The 22673-nt window shown below is 37.0% G+C and overlaps 1 protein-coding gene across 6 annotated transcripts; it reads left to right on the top strand.

The window, feature by feature from the left end:
- The first annotated feature begins 2525 nt into the window (after positions 1–2525).
- sufu (suppressor of fused homolog) lies at positions 2526–21842 on the top strand. 6 transcript variants are annotated; one of them, XM_082154721.1, is made up of 14 exons: positions 2535–2798; positions 2920–3081; positions 3337–3471; positions 5058–5194; positions 7608–7750; positions 7978–8063; positions 8486–8558; positions 10350–10506; positions 10636–10738; positions 18633–18671; positions 19278–19412; positions 19878–20016; positions 20635–20703; positions 20803–21842. In XM_082154721.1, exons 2-14 carry the CDS (start codon positions 2930–2932, stop codon positions 20890–20892), a joined length of 1458 nt encoding a protein of 485 aa, XP_082010847.1. In that variant the 5' UTR covers positions 2535–2798; positions 2920–2929; the 3' UTR covers positions 20893–21842. The 6 variants fall into 6 exon arrangements, with proteins under 6 accessions (XP_082010850.1, XP_082010848.1, XP_082010847.1 ...); XM_082154720.1 differs by having other exon boundaries at positions 2543–2808; XM_082154722.1 differs by having other exon boundaries at positions 2528–3081; positions 10353–10506.
- Positions 21843–22673: the final 831 nt, after the last annotated feature.

The following is a 22673-nucleotide window of genomic DNA, read 5'->3' as shown; positions in this document are numbered from 1 at the left end:
TATTTTAGTCACACTATGGAAGACTTGTCTCCTTTTGCAGAAACTTCTTGCACCCTTTATTCCTGTTCACCCACATGAGGGTTCCCTCGCACTAAAAACTCCCCGTTCTGATAGCTGATCCTCACAGCTGTGCTGGGGTAAGTGCCCTACACCCGCCTTAGATCCTCTTTCACAAAGTCTGGAAGCTCTCAGTTCACAGCGAACACTCTTGGAGTTTCCCCCAGTGCAGCTCACCCTTCAGGGTGGTGAACCCTTCTGGCCATGCTTCACTAGACGTCTCATGGTGACTGAATCCTGGGACTTGTTTTGGAGCAACATTTGGCAGAGAAAGCACACTTGATTGCTGGCAATATAGAACTAAAAGAAACTGTTTGGTTTGGTCCATATAAATGGTGGTACTCAGCTGTGCCTTATAGCTCCTGATGCTTTGTGTGTAAAGGGTCACTGGCCCCTGCATATGGTTGTAATCTTGGAAGCAAAAAGTGGCCATGGGTCGTCCAATGAGGAGCCACCGTCAACATGGAATAGCTCGGCCGATATAAGTTTGGATGAAATAAATAAATCCCACATGTAGAACAATTCTGGGAATGTCTAAACAAAAGTACATACAATCTTACAATGTAAACAAACAAAGTAAACATTGAAAAACACACATAATTGGTAAGAAAGCATGTGTGATAGTTCTGATTATGTAATTTTGGAAGAATCATTGAAACGGAAATTTAATTAAAACGGCTCCATAAGAAAAATTGGTAACTCTTTACAAAAAGGTTAATTATTTAACATTAGTTATCAGCCTGAGTTAACATAAATGAACAGTACTTCTACAGCATTTATTAATCTTATTAGTTTCAACATTTACTAATACATTATTAAAATCAAAGGTTGTATTTGTTAACATTAGTTAACCCTCTGTGACCTAACATGAACAATGAACAGCTGTATTTTTATTTACTAACATTAACAAATATTAATAAACACTGTAACAAATGTATTGCTCATTGTTAGTTCATGTTAGTTAATACATGAACTAATGTTAACTAATGAACCTTATTGTAAAGTGTTACCGAAAAATTGGTTCCACTTCATATTAATAAATTAAATAAATCGTTTGATACAATGCACCTATTGTATACAGACAAGTTTTTACATTGTACATATATTTAAAAAATACCTCCATGTAATTAATTAATTCATTTCCGTATAAGAATTTAAGTCAAAGTGAAACGGCATCTGATTAAGCAATGCAATGTTAATTACTCATGTCATGAAAATGGAAAATAAAGTACTTAATCATGTCAAGACATTGCTTTTCTAGGCTATGTAACACACATTACCTGCAACAAATGGTATAAAAAAGGGTTTTGGTAACCAAGCACCACATAACATCAACAACATGTTGTAGCCGTCGTCTTATCAGTCATGCCATAAACAGGACCGGTATTACTGAGCATAAATAATCTGTTTTTACAAGCAGCATTGTAAGTGATTTTCTGGATATATTGTTAATCTTGAAAAAAAATTCTAAGTTCCCTTTATAAGCATAGAAGTAGGTCCTTACTACATCCACACAGATGGATACTGCCAGGACAACATATTTAGTTAACTTACAAAATATTAGAATGTATTCACTAACAAACACAGAGATAATTATTTTAATAATATGCATTATATTATTTAAGGAAGTATCAACCTAAGGAAAAATTGTAAAGGATAACTGTGTGTAACATCAGAAATGACTAATTTACCACATGAGGCCGTCAGTTGAACTCTCTGACTGCTGTAGTTGTTGCATTTGTGGAAGTTTTAGTATTTCATTTCGTCACTTTCCAGAACTTATGACATCTTGAGCTTATCGTAGATCAAACAAAGGACACGATCTAAATCTAAAAACACAGAGCATTCATAAAACAAGAATGAGTAACAATTCATCCTTTGATTTTGATAAGCTCATTGTTAATTGTGATGTGCATTTTTAATAAACGATAGCCTAGCCTACTAAAAAAGTATTTTACATATCTCGTCTGAAAAAAATGACTTACGGTAATTCAGATAATGTTTTTAGCGCATCATGTGCAGTCAATAGTCTGTCCAGCAGGTGGTCTACTCTGTTCTGACTTTGGAACATACAGTTAGCTAAACAGTGCGATTAACAAACAAATGTAGGCATTAGCAATTAATAGTAGCCTACATAGATCAAATGAAAAATATGTTTGGAAATTTTTTTTGCTTAAATCATTGTCATGTGAACAAATTCACAAAATACAAATACAAGTAGGCCTACCATTAGCAGTAAATGACTGAAACAGTCAAATAAAGAACAGAGAGATATTCAAAAAATAAGTCAATGTAAGTATAAATGAAATTAGAATTATATATTTATAATTTATAAATGCAAATATTATTTGTTTGTTTATTGGAATGTTAACAGAATGTTATAAAATGTATTAAATTGGAAGACATAATACATTTATAAATATTCATAATTATACAGATCATAATAGGCCTACATTACAAAATTAGACAAATTCGTCTTTAAATGTCGCAAAGCTAATAAAGAAATAAGAATAAAAGATACAGTTGTGTTCTTGTGAATGGCATATTCCTTATGGATGCCTCTGAGCCCCACCTCCTCCTGGATCACAATAGATTCGTCCAAACGCATCACGGCTCTCATGTCTCGTCTTTCTAACAGCTGTTCTGATTGGGTCGATCAAGTGTCAGTCAAAGTGTTGGCCACGTCCCCTTTCTGGACATCAAACCACAGAGGAAAAACTGCAACAGGGGCTAAACAGAGGGTGAAAAGTGGTACAAATCATATTTCCAATAACAGTGATTGAATCTTTTTTTGAATCGGAAGTTAAAAAGAACACCTAATTTTCTTGCTTTTCGTCAACTTTTTTCCACTGTTTGGTGCAGCCGTGTGGGGATGGATGAGATGCGGCCTAGCAGCGGAGCGGCAGCGCACCTCGGCCTCGCCTCGCTCTTTCCCCCGGGATTGCAGGCCATTTATGGGGAATGCAGGCGCCTGTATCCCGATCAGGCGAACCCGCTGCAAGTCACAGCCATTGTGAAGTATTGGTGAGACGTCTGAAGCATTGCAGTTTTATGTTGTTTCTTGATACGCACACTTAAAAACAACTAAAACAAAACAGAATTTTGCTTGACGAAGTTTTAACTTTATACTGAATGTGTATCTTTATAGAAAGATACACACGTTTCAATAATAAGCAAGTTTCAGTATGCAGAAGCATTACTATTAGGCAAATAACAAACTTTCAAGTGTACTTTTTCCTCTCAGTGTTTCAATCTTTCCTCTCATAATCCTCTTTTCAGGTTAGGGGGTCCAGATCCTCTGGACTACATTAGTATGTACAGAAACATGGGATGTCCTGGACAAGATGTACCGGAGCATTGGCACTATGTCAGCCTGGGTCTCAGTGACTTGTATGGGGACAACAGAGTTCATGAGTAAGAATGACAGATTATTAGATGTTTACAACTGTTTCATGACATGATAATATTACAGCAGACCAGCAACTTATTGTGTTCATAATTACCTTATCTATTTACTTACAAAAAGTTTCAGGGTCAATCTGTATCAACTCAAGCAGAGGTCCTCAGCTTAATTGTGATTTTGATCTTTTTTTTTTTCTGGTGAAGGAAATACATAAATAAAGAAGAAAGCCAAAATATTAGATATCATGGATGAATTTAGTGAGTAATCCACTATTTTGTAGAGCGGGGTGAAAATGACAATTTTGCTTGAGATTTGGAACCAAATTTCAGGGAGGAAAAAAATACTTTAGAAAGATGGCAGCATCATTTTATGTTTGAACAGCGATTGGTAGGACTATTAGTATCATCTTTTGACTTTTGCAATCTTTGTTGCATTATATGCCAAAGGTGACTGTTCAAAAATGGGAAAAAGCACTTCTTTTGTTTTGCATGCCTGTAACTCCAAAAAAGTATTAAAGATATCTTAATATCTTTCTAGATTCTCATTCTTAATAAACTTTTCTTTTGTAATCACTAAGGCCCTATATGGTCTAATCCCACAGACATGGGATCTCAATGCAGCTCCATGTCCAAATTATTGAACTTTTTCCATTTTCAATAGTCGAAAACCAAATGTTGGGTAACTTTTCAAACAGCTGATACTTAATTTGTTTGAAGAAGAATGTCTGAAAAACAAATAATACTGAAACTAGAAATGTATCTTGTTCCTCTCTATTGAAACATTACAATATACCTTTCTGAGTAGCAAAAAAAAAAGACATTCCAAAGTTAGCATGTCTGTAACTCAAGAAGATATATTAATATCATTTTAGGTTTTTGTTCCTATGAAACTTTTCTTTTGGAATCTTCATTTTTAAGGCCCTATGTGGTTCAATCCCAGATATTGGGATGCCAATGTTGGTAACATGTAGTTATGATACTGTGTATTTGAACTCTTAGCTTCAGAAGCTGTTAAAATGAACAAAATCCCTTCTTCCAAATATTCCTGAAACTAATTTAAATATAGATTCTGATAAATAAACTTTTGAGAGCAAGTTAATGTGCATCAGTTTGCACATATCAGTGTATTTTTGGCACTCAGAGAGGTTTGTTATATGCAATTGTTTTGATTGACAGAAACAAGATACATTTCAAGTTTCAACATTATTTATTCTTCAGACATTTCTCCATATAATGCAACAAAGATAGCTAAAGTCAATAGATTTTACTAATAGACCAACCAATCTCTGTGTAAAAATAAAATAATGATGCTGCCATCTTTCTAAAGTCAGTTTTACCACTCTCAGGTGAACATTTTCACCCTCCTCTACAAAATAGTGGATTACTCTGTCAATATTCATCCATGGCATTTAATATTTGGGCTTTCATCGCAATTATATTTGTCATTCTTAAGGAAAAAAATATGAACAAAATAAAAAATTTGAGCCTGGGAAGTTCCTGATATGTGGTTGATTTGAAACTGAAGAGTCTGATGTTTAGTAATACGTGAAGAGTTGTTGATTGTGCTTGAATTACAGATGTATTCTGCTTTTTTATAGATTCACAGGTCTCGAGGGCCCAAGTGGTTTTGGTTTTGAGCTCACCTTTCGCCTGAGAAGAGAAGCAGGAGAGACAGCACCCCCTACCTGGCCAGCTGAGCTCATGCAAGGCCTGGCTCGATATGTGTTTCAATCAGGTACTGTACCCGCACCCCATCTGAAGTCTAAAGGTTTTCAGTTCATGGAAGCGTTTCTTCTGTAGCTGCAAAACAATTTAAGAGCTGTAGTTTTCATGTTGTTTCCAGCTTTAACAGATTTAAAAGTGTTAGTTTACCAGAAATGAAAATTGTCTTCACTCCCCTTTATGTTGTTCCAAACCAATAAGTCTTTTGTTTGTCTTTGAAACACAAATGAAGATATATTTAATGGAATCTGAGATATTTCTGTCTTTCCATTGAAAGTCTATTCATTTAAAACTCTGATGGTTCAATAGTAAAATAAATCCAATCGAGTAGTTTAATCCAAGTCTTCTAAAGACACATGAACGCTTTATATGATGGCTTTTATTCACATATAAACATTGATCCGCGAACATACATGGAGAACTAAATAATGGCAAACAAAAGCTCAACCGTACAGTACCAGTCAAAAGTTTGGAAACGTTACTATTTTTAATGTTTTTGAAAGAAGTATCTTGTTCATCAAGCCTGCAGTTAAAAAACAAAAACAAAAAAAAACACAGTAATATTATGAAATATTATTACAATTTAAAATAATGGTTCTCTTTTTTAATATACTTTAAAATGTAATTTATTTTTGTGATGCAAAGCTGAATTTTCATCAGCAAGTACTCCAGTCTTTGGTGTCTTATGATCCTTCAGAAATCATTCTAATATGCTGATTTATGATCAATGTTGGAAACAGTTGTGCTGCTTAATATTTTTTTTATAACCTGAGATACTTTTTTCAGGATTATTTGATGAATAAAAAGTTAAAAAGAACTGTATTTATTTAGAATAGAAATCTTTTGTAACAATATACACTACCGTTCAAAAGTTTGGGAACAATAACTTTTTTTTTTAAAAGAAATTAGTACTTTAATTCAACAAGGATGCGTTAAATTGATAAAAGGTGATGGTAACGATTTATATTGTTAGAAATGTTTTTATTTTGAATAAATGCTGTTTTAATGAATAAATGCTGTTAACGTTTTACTCATCAATGAATCCTGAAAAAAGTATTCCAAAAAAATATATTAAACAGCACAACTGTTTCCATCATTGATAATAACTGAGTATCAAATCATCATATTAGAATGATTTCTGAAGGATCATAAGACACCAAAGACTGGAGTACTTGCTGATGAAAATTCAGCTTTGCATCACAAAAATAAATTACATTTTAAAATATATTAAAAAAGAGAACCATTATTTTAAATTGTAATAATATTTCATAATATTACGTTTTTTTTTTTTTTTTTTTAACTGCAGGCTTGATGAGCATAAGAGACTTCTTTCAAAAACATTAAAAATAGTAATGTTTCCAAACTTTTGACTGGTACTGTACTTCCTTGCCCACTCGATTCATATGGATTTCTTTAAAAATATCCATTTGTATTCCTAAATTTGAATGAAAGATTTACGGGTTTGGAGCAATGTAAGGGTCAATTAAATATAACCAAATTTTCATTTTTGGGCGAACTAACCCTTTTAAGCCATTTAATATAATTGATCTAAGTGGGCTCCCTTAAAGGTATAGTTTTTAATTATAATTTTTTTCCCTCAAGGTCTGCTTAAAATATTAGTCATTTATTTTGCCAAAAACAGCCATAATGTAGTTTTTCATGACCATTTCTCATTTCATCATGACCTTTTTATCTATACCTATACTGTCTCAAAGCTGTATTAATCAAGCTTGTGTGATATTTGCAAACTTAAAATAAAGCCTTGAAATAAAGCTTGGTTGCATCTATATGTTACCATAACAGGGGTGAGGCTGCTCACTGCAGAGCCAATAGGTGGAGTGTGACGTCCAGCTCCCCCTCTCTGGATGTAATCTGGCTGTAATGGGTGAAGCTAGAACATCCAACCATGTTGGATCCCATAACCATATCCATCCCCATTAGATCCACAGAGGTGGATCCACCCATGATGTCTAGAGAGGTGGAGCTGGATGTCATTTGGCTCTGCAGTGAGCACCACTTGTAAAGGGGACTCAACAGGCGGCCAGAGTCAGCATTTATTTTGTGGCTCAATTCATGCTAAATATGGAAATATTTTTTTGTATAGTTTTGTACATTTTTTGCATATAAATTTAGTCTGATAAATGAGCAGAATGTGGCATTCTCCTCTATTTTACGAGATCTGCTTAGTAGAAGTGCAAACATAAAAACTTTTTGTAGTTTTGTTAGTGTAAAAATAGCCAAATCTATTTGAAATTTCTATTGTTTTTCTAGTAGTAATGTATGGGTAACAGTAGTAACCAGGATTTGTTTTTCCACAGGAGGTCCCACTATATTAAATATAGAGTCATCAAACTAAAATAAACTTTAACATATTAATCTCTTGAAAGTTTGCAAACCAATCAGACAAGTTGTTTTCCCTGTAACAGAAAACACATTCTGTAGTGGTGATCACATTTCGTGGCACAGTCCGTTGGACAACAGTGAGTCTAGAATCCAGCATATGCTTCTGACGGAAGACCCCCAGATGCTGCCAGTGCAAACCCCCTTTGGTCTCGTCAGCTTCCTTCAGGTCAGGCACAACATGCTAGCAGTCTCAACAAGATTGTTGACTGTAGGCTAACATAATTTCCACAGTAATTTAGTTTCTTTTTTTCTTTTTTCTTTAGCCCTTGAGATTGGTTCATGATATGTTCATCTAGATTCAATTTTGTATGCTACATTCATTAACCTTGTCCTCCTATGCATATATCTCCTTGTGATTGGTGTAAATTAAGTTTTTCCTTCTGTGCTCATCAGATTGTGGGTGTTTGCACAGAGGAACTGCAGGCAGCGCAGCAGTGGAACGGTCAAGGCATTCTGGACCTGCTGAGAGGAGTGCACATGTGAGTAATCCCACAGCCAGCCACGAGACAGCCCAAGGACACACTCCTGCTCCATCGGTGGGAAAACTGTGTTAAAGAATCTGCAGGACTGATTTAACCAGCTGAGAAGCTAAATGAATTCCTTTGATGTATTACTTTGTCTCTCTGTTCTTGCTGAAAAGCATTTATAGATGGGTGAAGTTGTATGTCTGTACATTTTCCTACAAGCAAATGTGAAAATATGTTTGTTGTGTTACTTAATGCTGTTTCTTTTCTACTCTTGCTGGGGCATTTTGAGCATTGTAGATAAGAGTACTGTATTTTGAATGCTGTAACTATAGTAAAAGTGGGTCAGGAGCTTTCATTTGCTCTCAGATGCTTTGTACTGTTCTTGTTTTTCATTAATTCTGAAATGTTTGTCTTTTTTGCTGTTTTGTTTGCAGTGCTGGGGGTCCATGGTTAATCACTGATATGAGAAGAGGGGAAACCATATTTGACATTGATCCACACTTGCAAGTAAGGTTTTCTGTAGTGTGCTTGGTTCACCCACAATTTTGCTCCTAGTGCTCTAAATATAAAATACTCAAAATATAAATATTTTAATGGTAATTTATTCCAAAGCGGAATTTTCAGCATCATTACTCCAGCCTTCAGTGTCACATGATCCTTCATCATTCTAATATGCTGATTTGCTGCTTATTTATTTTTTAAAACCGTGATACGTTTTTGTTGTTCAATATTCTTTGATGAATGCAAAGTTCAAAAGAACACCATTTATTTAAAATAGAAATCTTTTGTAACATTATACATGCCTTTACTGACATTTTGATAAATGTATTTCATCCTCGATGAATAAAAGTACAAATTTTGAACTGTAGTTTCTGTTATCTAACACTAGCTATGTTTCCATCCAAAGTTGAGAAATTAACTTGTGCATAAAATTGGAATATTGCATAAAAGCATTTGCGAATAAGGCACCGTTTCCATCCAGTGAGCTGAAGAGAACAAAATTGTCTCTTCCTGATAAATAAGGAAAATAAGTTGCTGCAGTAGGAGAAGCCACTGTATAATAATTTTGGATATAATAAATTACTCTCAGAGCGCGCAGACAAAACACAATAAAGTTATCTTGATTTTGCATTAAATAAAATGTGCATAGAAATAGGTGGATGGAAACATGGCCACTGACTTAAAATATTTAATATTTAATAACACTTTTAAATGTAGCTTAATATTTTGCAGATCTTAAAATGAATATCCATTTTCCATTATAATGTTGTGATGCCTAAATCTACTGTCTTTACTGATTATGTTACTTATTGTTTTATTTTTAATTAATTTAGATCAAATTGTTTAGAATTTTAATATCAGCCATTTGTTGGTTATTGACCATAACATGAAAATAATGATCTGCTTATCTGTATCAGCTAGAATTTTAAAGGTGCTGTATGTAACTTTTTCACTCTACTAAAGCATAAAAATACCATAATATGTTTGCAGATATTTAGGATGCATGGTGAGTTCACATACTCGGTTCTCTGAAAAACACTTCTACAGCCAGTTATTTTACTTTGAAATGGTGCAACCAGCAAACAAACTGGGTCAGAGATTGCAGATTTTACCCAACCTATAAAAAGCCTCGGTATCTAAAAATCTCAATGAACGAGAGCATAATAAAACACGGATAAATCAACTCATCAACAAGTCTCCTCGGCTTTCATTGTCAATTGCGCTCGTTCCTGTTGCTTGTCTTCATACTGGCAACCCGTGTGAGTGTCGAGTCTGAGGAGGAGGGGGCAGGGGGAAACAACGATCTCCGATATTTTGAATTTGGACTGCAGTACCTATTTCAGCCACTAAGAAATTAATTCTTACAGACTGCACCTTTAATATTGGTGCAATTGCAAATTTTTCTGTGAATTATTCTTTAAAATTAAGGGTCTTGTTAACAATGTAGCCTTTTTAGATATTTAACTTTGTGAAGTTTATCCAAGCTAAAATTGTAATTTCCTTTAATTTCACCTCTGCTCTTTTTTTATTATATTTTTTTATTACACATTTTACCTCTCTCAAGTAATGAATGATTATCATTCCTGGTGATTAAGGTCATCTGAAAAAGCGCATACTGTGATGCTTGAGGAGTGATGCAGCATGGGAAAAGGTGAAGTCTGGAGTCTAATTAAGTCTGTGGCTGTTAAACTCAACCTGTTAGTCCTCTGCCCTCTCGCTCTCTGTTCTGAGACGGACACATGTCCAGCCATACTGCTCCCCTGCTGATTTGTGCGTGTGTTGATTGCTCATTCCAAGCAGGAACGAGTGGATAAGGGCATAGAGACGGATGGCTCGAACCTGAGCGGTGTCAGTGCCAAGTGTGCCTGGGATGACTTGAGCCGACCTCCCGAGGATGAGGACGACAGCAGGAGCATTTGCATTGGGTCACAGCCACGCAGGCTGTCCGACAAAGGTGAGGAGTTCTAAGGACAGACTCAGACCAATTTAAAAACAAGACACCGAACCCAGTATGCTTCAGAGATGTTGTATTGGCTCAAATTACTGTGTTGTTGTGTCAAGTATTTGTGTATTGTTCATACAGACACTGAACAGATTAGAGAAGCCCTGAGGAAAGGACTGGAGATTAACAGCAAGTCTGTCCTTCCTCCCATCAGCAGTCAGAGGCACAGTCACGACCGGCCACAGTAAGTCCTGCCCTTTCATGACAATCAGAGCTTCAGGACTGTGTGATTATACTGGTCGAGCAGATGTATGGTTTACTCAGAGCTCTGACCTTAATTCTGGAAGTAGCCGGTTGAGGCGTTTGTTTCAGGACACCAAATTGCTTTGGTTTGCTATACCACCTGTTTGGGACTGGATGGCATCCCTCATGGTTTGTGGATAAGAGAAAAAAAAAAAAAGTTTGGCGCTAGGGTTAGGTGATGTGACTGTATATTCGTGGTGTGAAACGTTTGTCATCAGATAGAGATTTTGCTATATTGTTTATAGCACACAGGGCTCGACAATTAATCACATAAATGATTGAGATTATGATTATAAGTGCTGCGAATCATGAAAAGTGAGTATTAGTTCATGTAGGTCTACTGCCATTGCATTATAGTGCAGTGGATGAGCATTGTAAGCAATCAGAGACATGTAAATTATTAGTAGGGCTGGGCAATGCTTGACAATATTGTTTTCTTTATTTCAATCAATCATTTTGATGAACCAATATTGATTCTTAAATCCCAAGATCAGTCTTTTAGTTGATGTTCTTTGCAGTTGATGCATGAACAAAACTGCGCTAAACTTGTGCACTATTGGTCAACATGCCTTCCATCCAGTAATTACAAGCGGAACTCAAGTGAACCGACCATCTCTTCAACTGTACTGCTAGTTATACCATGTAATAAACATTAATAAATATGAATGAACATTAGAAGGTATGTTTAAAGAAACTTACTGAAATGTATTATGTCTCATGTAATGGCTTAATCAGTGTTTTTAATGCAGAAAGACATCAGTAAAACAGCTTGTAAACTATGTTACTGTTACGTTTACCTCAGAAAAGCAATTCAGTGTCCTTTAGTGGTGCAACGGATCACAAAACTCATGGTTCGGATCATTAAATTTTTTTAAACTTGGCTTTCCATTTATTACTTAAAGCACATTTGAAGTGCTTCAATACCTCAGCACAAAACTACTAGCCTAATACATTTCAAACATTATTAAAGACAAGTGAACAATCAGTAATAACATAAGAACAAATACACAAATTACAAGCATAGATAAATATAACAAATTTACAAATAAAACAAGGTCTAACAGTAGTATTCAGGTACGGATATGTAATAATTGAATGTAAAATAACACTATTGTGTTCACTGTTTAAATTAAATCTAGATTAAAGGTGCTCTAAGTGATGCCGGGAGTGTTGACATTCGAATTGTTGTCAAACAAAACGGAGGCTAGCTAGACCCTCCCTCCTCCTCATCCCGTCTCCTCCCTCCTCCCCTCCCTTCCGGCATAAAGGAAAGTCAAAGTAGTCACTAAAAACAAAGTTAAGTTTTACTGATTCTTCATTCAATGTGTAATGTCACCAAGTTTGATAAATGCTTTTATATATTGCAGAACAGAATGCAGAAAAAGAGAAACATTGTCTTAAAATCGTTTCGCCACCTGAGGTTATAACTATAACTATAGCTCCCATACAAGGAAGCAATAATAGCAAGATAACGTTAGCTTCGCGTTTCCCAGTGAGCATAAACAACGGCGGCGTCGTAAACAAATTTAGTCAAAGTTGTCAATAGCCTATAAATGAACATTCAAATCCATAACAAACAGTGGGTGAAAACAATCATTCACACAAATTGTCGCCCTACTGTGAATTTGCTTGACCATTTACAATAGAGATTGATCGCTAGCTGAAACATACATGTTGTATTCACCAAAGCTAACGCTGACTGCATAGTTCCAGCTAATTACATGCTTGTGTTGGTTTGGCGAACATGAACGTCAATTTAGAAAGAAAAATGGATTTACCTGTTCTGCAAAAACAGAGCAACTGAATGTCGGACTGGAAGCCCTTCTGCCGGCGGAGTTCTCGCCACATTTCGAGGGTTTTTCCGATGTAAATTCGGGACTTCGCGCGTTCCTTATCCTTGTCCCTCTTCTTTACAATTTGTTCATCGGAACGTCGTCTCTTTAGTCGGGTGTCGGCCATTATTCAAACTTCCCTCTTCATGCTCCTCTCTCGTCTCTCCTCCACACCCCCTTCATGTCCACGCGCACTAACCCCCAAACCACACCCCTCAAATACTTCTTGTCGGTGATTGCTGGAGCACTGTTTGTTGTGTTTCGTGGTGCGGGTGAGCCCAGTTTGTTTTTGTTGCCGTTTGTGGAGCCTGTGGTGTCTAGAGAGACCGCATTTTTTTACAGTGTGTTCAGGGGACAGGCAGCTAGCGGATAGTGAGGAGATGTTTGCTGTATGTGACAAAAAATGTTTTGGCCTAAAAAACGCGTGACATCACTTAGAGCACCTTTAATCTTTGTTAATGCTGTGTTTTGTTGTTTGATTAACATCGATGTCATAGAGAGCAGCAGGTAGGCCTGTTTATAGGCTGCTGTCACTTTAAGACCTAATGCATGGATCCAATATAATGATACACAAACAAATTATTTTTCAACTTTTTACGTTCACTTAACCATCTGTTTACGAGAATACTTAAGAGATGGGTATTTTTTTACATAATTTTGTGTGTTTGTGTCCATTCAAGTGGAAGGAGACAAGAAAGAGGAATAAATTAGGTGTTCATGTGCTATCTGTAACGCGCTTCTGTGTGTGCGCCCCATTATGCAGGGAACCCTGTCAAGGCCCGTACACACCGGGACGAATATCGGCGCGCGTTATTCGCCAGCGTTTTTCAACGCGTTTTTTTGTGTTCACACCCAAGCGATTTTCGCTGACGATGAGCCGAGTGAACATGCAAATTCATTCCCTGACATTAGATGGCGCTTAATGTAAAACAGAAATACAATACCACTCCATAACAGTCTATACTCTGCAATACCACTCCATAACAGTCTATACTCTGCAATACCACTCTATAGCCCCTTTCACACAGAGATTCCGGAAAATACACGGATAAAGTGACCCGGGATTTGACCCGGGTTCGTTTGATTTTGGTCATTCACACTGCCAGTGATTTTCCGGAATCAGAGAGTGCGTTCACACACAACCCGTAAAAATGGCGTAAAGACACGTGACATCGATGTGACTTGTAATCTCAGCAGCGTCTTAAGTTTGCTTATGAGCTGCGATCTCTCTCTCGAGAAACCACGCCTGTGCATTTGTTTCTCTGATTCGATCATAAACTTGCGCATTACATACCGTTTCACAGCTGGAGAACGAGCCCGGCTTCAGCGTCATCACTACGACACGGCATTGTTACGGCTTTTGTTCACACAGCGCGCGTTCCGGGACTGAACACGGCAATGTTACTAGGTCCCGACCCGGCATCGATCCCGGCTTAAATCCCGGGTCGAGTTTGCGTTCACACAGAAGGCGCTCTGGCAATTTGCCGGCAATTTGCCGGGTTCAAAGCGCTGTGTGAAAGGGGCTCATAACAGTTCTCTTTTAACAAGATTTTTGTAGTCGCTGTCGCGTTTGACATATAGTTCTTTATTCCGAGACCAGCAGCTCTACATTCATCTTGCCTTGCATCTTCCTCGTCATTTCTTCCCGGCAGTGTCTGTCTATGGGCAGTGTAGACGCTACTTGGCGTATATCTTCTTCGCTGTTACGTATGTGTGCTTGGCAAGACCGTTTTGTGTTTGAGCGCCCCCAAGTTGTGTTTTACTGTAACTTCAGAAGCTCCAGACACGTGAGCAAAAGCGGCAATCATTGGTCGGATAGTTTTTGACGCGGCGCGTCAAACCAAAAAAACGAACCCGAGGCGTTTAAAAAAAAATTACGCTTTTACGCGTGGCGCTTTTTCACGTCGGTGTGCACACTCACATTGGCGCCCTTTGTTTAGTCACGAGGCGTTAAACGTCGGCGAATATCGCACGCTGAATTCGTCCCGGTGTGTACGAGCCTTCAGTTGATACATTACTATAATATTAAAGGTTAAACTGTTAACAAAGTTTAAACTGTTCAATTGCTATTATTTATATATATATAATTATCAACATTCAAAAACATTTTATTATAAAAACATTTAAACTGCACATAAAGGCAGTTTTTATATCAACCTTTTAATTATAATGTTTCTACTCCAGTTCACTGTTGAAATATAAATATTAAAACTAGTTTTCATGACAGATTTATTCAAACATACAGTAAATAAAACAAAACAATGAATGGGTTAAGTAAACAATATAATACAAATGTGGCCTAGTTATTTTTTCTAGCTAACTATTGAGCTATGGACAGATTTTTTTCCTTTAGAAAAATTGATTTGTACTGCACATGATGTATATCCAAATGAATCGATGTTGAATTAATTTAATCAATCAATCAAACAAATTAAATCAATCAAACAGATTTATCAAATCTGTCTCAATATCCTCCCCTATAAATTAAGCTATAAGCCTAATAACAACAGACATTGCTAACGAGTTTCTAGATCCATAAATCATCTGACACTAAAAAGATACATCTCAACAGCCAATATAAACTGCAAGAGAGAAGTGTGACAGAACTCTGCAAAGTTAACTGATCATGATATAATGTGATACAGGACTGTTATATAAGATTTTAGTCATGCCGCCCACTCCTATTTGGTGTACACTGCACAGTTAAAAATGGATTTTAAGCAGGCCTGCTTTTTTAAAGGAGTTAAAGAAAAGAATTTCATGAGCTTTGGTTGGTCCAGCTTAACAGCTGAATATGGTATACCATTTGGATGTGGATAATTACCTGCAGGTATTATTCAGACACAGCCTGTCCCTTCAATCTTTGTCCTCACGAGTGCTGACTCTTGCCAGCTGGCCTGCTGTTGTACAGCATAATATTACTTGCTCAGGAAATTAGCTTCAAGTGCCAATAGTCTGCCAGTACAAATGTGCTTCTGAATCAGGTTTGTATTATACCGTACTCCTAGAATAATTTCAACTTTGCAACAAATCAGCAATTTAGCGCATGCTACTTTATTAAGGCCATGATGATGGCAGTTAACTGGGGTGACTGTTTTAAGCACTCCATCCTTATCTCATTAAACGCTGTGCAATCCAGATCATCTCCGAGCATGGTTTGTCTGGGTTAATCTCACTATCCTGTTGTCTACACCCTCTTGTTTTGCTCATGGCCCCCTGCTAGTTATAGCCCAGCCAGAGATTCAGACATACAACCTGGAGTGTCTGCTGCAGTTGGTTATGTTGCCTAATCCAAATAATCATGATGAATGAAAAACATACTGCTAAATTCAAGAATATTGTGCTCCCTTGAATTTTTGCGTACATTCTGTTGAAAGTATTTCACCCATATATGTACTAGTAGTCATTCTGTCTACCTAGATAATGGCATCCTGACACTATTTATTACTTTGAGCAGTATTTGTCAGTATAAAGCTTAAAGGGAGTATATATTTTCCTCATAGAGAGAAAAAGGTTTTCAGGCTTCTTGACTCTTTTTTTAATGAATGAATTTGATGAATGGAGATAGCAATCATAAAGAATTAAACGATTCTGGTTCAGATTCCTCTTAGCAATTCCAGTTTCATTAATGATTCTTTTAGAACTTGTGATCAAGTTGTTGTATTGAATTTCAAGTTGGACATGATGAAAATAATGGGGAATTCATTCATTATCCCCTCCAACTGATTCATACATCAAATCCCCGCTCATAAGAGTGATGTGTTTTACGCTACAGATTCAGTAGCGGACCGCAGTGTTGTGGTGAATAATAATACTACAGAAAACACTCAATATTTCATGAGTATTTTAGTATGAGGTTCCATTCACACTGCTGGAAGAATGCAAGTTAAAGAACCAGACTTCATATAAATATTTTGATTCCTGTATTTTATATACAGCTCTGGAAAAAATTTCCAGTAAATCCAGTTTCTCTGGATTTATTAAATGTATCTGTTTAAATAAAATGAACTTTTTTTTTTTATTCTACAAACTGCTGACAACATTTCTTCGAAATTTCAAATAAAAATATTGTCCTTTAGAGCAATTATTTGCAGAAAATTACAACTGGTTAAAATAACGAAAAATATGCCATGCGTTCAGACCTCGAATAATGCAAAGAAAACTTGAAAAGAAAACTTAAATTAATTTTTAAACAACACAGTACTAATGTTTTAACTTAGGAAGAGTTCAGAACTAAATATTTGGTGGAATAACCCTGATTTCCATCTTGGCATGCTCCCTATCAGTCGGTCACATTGCTGTTGGGCGACTTTATGCCACTCCTGGTCCAAAAATTCAAGGATCTTGGCTTTATTTAATGGCTGGTGACCATCAATCAATAAGCAGTCTGAATGCAATAATAGGATGTCCTTACTTGCCTGTCAGCCTATGTATTTCACCCTGCTCACACAGACATCACATGTCCTCAGTGCATTTCATGAGGCTGTGCAGAGTTATAGACACACAGTCACAGAGCGCAGTAAACAAAAAGCAGCCGCCTTTTACAGTTCCTCCTGAACCAAAACAACAAGCTTATGCTGCTTTCACGCCATAACTACGGTAATTAAGAAATGGCAACCCGTGAAGTTTTTCCCAGAGCTGTTCATGTCCTCAGACTCGGATTTATGCATTTTTATGGCAACACTATCAACGGCGAAATAAATCTGCAACAGTCAGGTGGTACAAGTCAGTGCTCTTTAAGTTGTTTGCGTTCATTATTATTGTATTGTTATATGCTTTGAGACAAGAGGTAACTTAAAGGCACACTATGCAGTTTTCCGTTTTGTCAAACAGCGACCCCTAGAGTCGCTGTGGAGTACTTGTATTGAACGTTACTGTTGTAAATAACACTCACGCAGATCCATCTCAGCACTCACGACCTGATCTCCTCCCCCCTGTATACCGGTACCTGTTCAGTAGGATGGAAGCGTCGGACATCAATAAAATGTCTGGCCAATAAAACATAACGCAAAAACACGTAAGAGAAATTAGTGTTTGTTATCAAGTCTGCTAACAGCTCTGCTAATCGATAGCTAGCTAGACATATGTGGAAATTAGTGGACTGGTCTTATTATCAACAATGGATGAATGAACAACTTTGTAAAAAATTACATGCAACAAGCAAGCGCAACAACATACAACATAGAACGCAAGCAAGTTTACAAATAAGATATTTACTTACTAGTCCATCAACAAGAACGCCAGGTCACCATCGCTGTTGCATCCTTTGCTGCTTTTTAGCTCTCTCCAACGAGTGAAAGCTGGACCGAGTGGGACTCTTGTGTCTCATTTTCTCGTTTTCTTTTCCTTGACTCTTCCGACCGCGTTTTCTTCGTCGACTCTGCAATGATTCACGTCTGAAATGCGTGCTAGTGTCTTCCATAGAGGCTGCTTCATATGTTGTTGGGTGTATGTGACGTCGTGCCGTAAAGCAAGTCGTGATTCTCGCGAGATTTGTCGGGACCCCACCTCTCAAACTTGCATTGCTGGTTTTTGCCAGCGGCGTCCCCCCCTGCTTTGCTATCGGGATGATTCGCCCTACTACGAGTTCGCTTACCATCAAAATGATTTCGAAGCTGTTATATTAAGGTACAAATCTTGCATAGTGTGCCTTTAACTCTCATGACGCTTTGCAGATTCTGCTGTGTCTTGCTATTTCTAGCCTCTCCAAAATTGCCTACCCTACCTTAAGTGTACCTTAAATGTTACTTATGTAATCAGTTGAACAACTTGTTTTTCTGCACTTCCTTCAGTTGCCTTAGAGTAGCAACTGAATTACCAAATTTCAAATATGTAGATTCATTTAAAGGTGCTCTTCAAATCTCTTAAAAGAGGGAAGAGTTTACTTTTTTTCTGTTCTAAGTAGCTTTAGAAAGGAATAAAATTGATTTGCCATTTGGCAGTAGTGGTAAATGCATTTATTCACTTCGCTGTGGTACAAATCTGCCCCTAATTTCTCCATAGACAATCAGTTGGACATTTCCAGACCCAGCAGATATCAAGGTAAGAGCCAACTACGAGTGAAACTGAGACTATTTCTTCAGCAAATGGGCTATGGAGACAATTCTTCTTTATTCCACTTTGAAAATGGGTGTTCAGTAGAGTTTCTGCAAGTTACTTTGTTAGATCAATGAGGAAAAACAAAGCTCTGCACTGCAATATTTCGTTTTTTTGCTTATTTACAGCGGCCTCAAAACGTATTTGGTCACTTAAGCTACAAATGTGTGAATCATTGCAGTATCAGTATTTGGACAATTTCTGGTTGTTTAACGTTAGTGGATCATGTTCATAGTTAATGCGATGAACGTGGTTACTCTTTTAGGACACCTGTGTGAAATTGAAAAATTACCTTAAGACTGACACATTGTTTATTGAAGGTCACTGTGAAAAGCTCTAGCATTATTTGTTTGCAGTTACCATTTGAGGTTTGATATTTCATTATACTAATGCGATTACATTTATACAGTTTGATTGTGCTTTAAGTGTCCAAACATACAAATTGGACACTTGGACACAAATTGGACACGCATCACATTTCAAATTGATTTGTTAAACTCGCCTTCATTCAGTTTTTTTCTTATTTACATTTTCCCATTCTCTATATCCCAGGAGTCGTAAGGACAGTCTGGAGAGCGAGAGCTCGGCTGCTATTGTCCCTCACGAGCTGGTGCGAACACGACAGCTGGAAAGTGTGCACCTAAAGTTCAACCAGGAGTCTGGGACACTTCTCCCACTGTGCCTCAGGTAGGACATACACTGTAGGAAGCTCCATTTGCCATATATTTTCTCAAAATCCACTTTGCTGAGGCCTTAACTTTAAGAGGGGCCCTGGGGTTGTGAATTCACTCAGAAGTGAAAAATAAAAGTACACATGTACTGGTGTGCTGATTTGCACTTTGTTTATATTACCAATGTATTACAGTTTTACAAACAAACTAAACTCACTGAAAAGCTAACAGCTCTGATTTTGCTGGCTCTAAAAGAGTGGGATATGAGTTTTATGTAATCTCCTTGTTTGGACAGAAACAGAGACGAGGCTCACAGAGAAGCCTTTGTTTAAAGTCCAAATGAGAGCAGGGAGAAAATGAACATCAGGTTGTTTATAGTTTTAGCCTTTGATATTTCGCGCTTGCTTTAAGAGATATGACACTTATCAATGTCTATGTAAATGATTCATTCAGCATTTTCCTTTATAACCTTTTCTTGTAGAGGTCGGCTGCTTCATGGCCGACATTTCACATATAAAAGCATTAATGGAGATACAGCAATCACCTTTGTATCAACTGGGGTGGAAGGGGCTTTTGCCACAGAAGAGCATCCGTATGCTGCGCACGGACCATGGCTACAGGTATCAGACACGTATTACTATTAAATCGCTTAAAGAGGGGCACTGTTATGCTTTTGTGTGTAATGTTGTTTGAGAATGAAAAAAGTTCGGCAAAGTTACGAAGCACAAAGTCCACTCCAAAGAGAGTTATTCTTTATATCAGTAAGAACTGATTCTGAAATCCCTGAAATGCCTTGATTGTAGTCTTGAGTTTTCTTCTGGGAACGTACATGTCACAATATCCCTTATTTAAATAATTCCCGCCCAAGGCATTCGCAAAGAAAGAGGCGAGGCCTGGTTGAGTTGTGTTAGTAGTGTGTTGAAACTCGTGTTTATGGTAAGGGATGTGATATTTCCAAAATGTGCTCGAAGTGGTTGACCAATCACAACACACTGGTCTAGCCGACCAATCAGAGCACACTGCGCTTTTTGGAAGGAGGGGCTTCATAGAGGCAGAATTAAACGGAGCGTTACTGACAGACTGGGAAGAGAGTTGCTGCAATAATGTAAAATATGTGAAGAATGTGTTCCAAACCTATTCTAATAGACCCCACAAACAACATCAAGGGCATAATAGGTCCCCTTTAAAATTCAATGTTGTTCCTTATGTGTGACCTTGTTCTGATCTCCTTAATTTAGATATTACTTACTGAGGAGTTTGCAGACCAGATGCTAGCTGACATTCAGGATTTGTGCACCCGTGAAATGGTAAGGCTCTACCTACACCTCACGTTTAGTGATTTCACTAAGATTTTGTAAACTTTAGATTATTTTAACACGCTGTGTATCTCTTTACCCCTTACCCAGTCTAAGCTGCCGAAGGAGTACAGCTGGCCCGATAAGAAGCTAAAGATCTCTGTCCTGCCTGACACTGTGTTTGACAGCCCACTGCAATAAGACTGGGAGCTCACTGTCCCTGATTACAAACCCACATCTCCAGAAAGGAGCCCAACTCTTTTGCCAGATGCATTGTGCCTATAGACGGCTGAAGGAAACAGACTTTCAGATGCTTTCCCCTTTCCCAGAGAGCATTGTAAATGTACAACATTTTGTACATTTTGTCCGTTATACCACTTGTCTTTGTATTGGTCTACCTATTTACTCATAAGAAAGCTTAAAAAAATAGCGATTGTTTTTCTGGTTTGTTTCAAAAGATACTTTATATTTCTTGTTGAATATTTAGCAGCACAAGACAATGTGCAAGCACTGGTGCCTTTATTCACCTTGGAATGGACTGAAGTGTCATTTTGAGAGAAAATCCGCTCTTCTAAATCCTGCTTGTAATGTGAAGGAAAGCATACTAAGGAAAAGGCCTTTTTTTTTACCATGTTTATCTAAAAAATTCTGTTAAGTCTGAGTATCTGGTTTTACTCAATTTACATAAGATAGTGTCTATTTAAGGTTGATGATCTTTAGGTCTTCATTAAGTTGTAGTCATAAGTGGTTAGTCAGTTCACATACACAATACCAAAGCCTGTACAGTATGGATGTTTTTAAACTGTCTAATGTAAAGTTGAGAATAATCAGTTAGTTCCCTGATCTTGGTTTTATTTTATAATTATTTTAAACTGTTTTATGTTTCCTTTGACTTTATGATTGCATTCCAAGTCTTTATGGGGAAGCAAACAAACTGGTTCCTGAATGGCAATCAATTTTCTAGAATGTGCTTTGTAATTTTGGGGAAATGTGTTCAATAATATAGGTCAAAGTGTAAAAAAGAACCTTTATTTGTGCTTTTTAAAAGATGAATTTAATTAGTGTGTACTGGTGTTTTTTTATATTCTGGAGAATCACTACACTGCCTGTGGTTTTGTTACCCTTAAGTGCATTAAAGTTACAAAAATCGGGGGGTTTGCGTTCATTTTGATTACACAAGTCTGACTGTTTGTGCAAAGAATGCCTATTTCCCATTTGATTATATACTATTTTATGATGACAATTCATGATTCACCTCCAAGTAATTTTTGTGTGTGACCAAGGCACCAAAATTCCTCATGGAGAACCAAGCCTGTCTCTGACCTTTAGAATTGTATGCCCTGTATTTTGGTTCCTTCAAGACACGCATGTAAATGCCCTCTTTGCATGTGAAATAATAACAGCACTCTGGTGGGCTGTTGAGATTTTTATTTGTATAGCACCATTGAACACAGCTAATGTTGACCAATGTGCTGCACAACAAGAAGAAAAATTAAAACATTACATAACAGGCTTAACAGAACAATATCAAAAATAAAATACAGTGCAATGAAATTGCATCACTGATTATATGACAGATCAAAGAGATACGTTTTTAGCTTGGATTTAAATATGGACAAAGATGAAGCGGATCTAATAGAAATGCGTAGGGCATTCCAGAGTCTAGGGGCAGCTACCAAAAAGGCGAGGTCACCCCTACATTTCATCTTTGACTTCAGGATACTCTGCAATCTCTGGTTGGATGACGAAGAGTCCTAACTGGATGGTAGATTCAAACAGAGCTGTCCTAAAACCCAGAATTAACACGTTCAAGCCATGGGTTCCAGTTTAAATGTTTATTTTATTTTCATTATTCGAGTAAAATTAGATGTTATGTTCATGGTGAACATAAGGTGTTATGGGTGAATTATATTGTGACTACTATTTTGAAGTGTTGTGTAATGATGTAATGTTTACGAGGACAGAAGTGAAAGAGTAAATAA

The sequence above is a fragment of the Leuciscus leuciscus genome (genome assembly GCF_965113295.1).
Source record: "Leuciscus leuciscus genome assembly, chromosome: 22".
NCBI classification, from domain to species: Eukaryota; Metazoa; Chordata; class Actinopteri; order Cypriniformes; family Leuciscidae; genus Leuciscus; species Leuciscus leuciscus.
The sequence above is the reverse complement of the archived record's forward strand: the minus strand, read 5'-3'. Positions and strand labels throughout refer to the sequence as shown.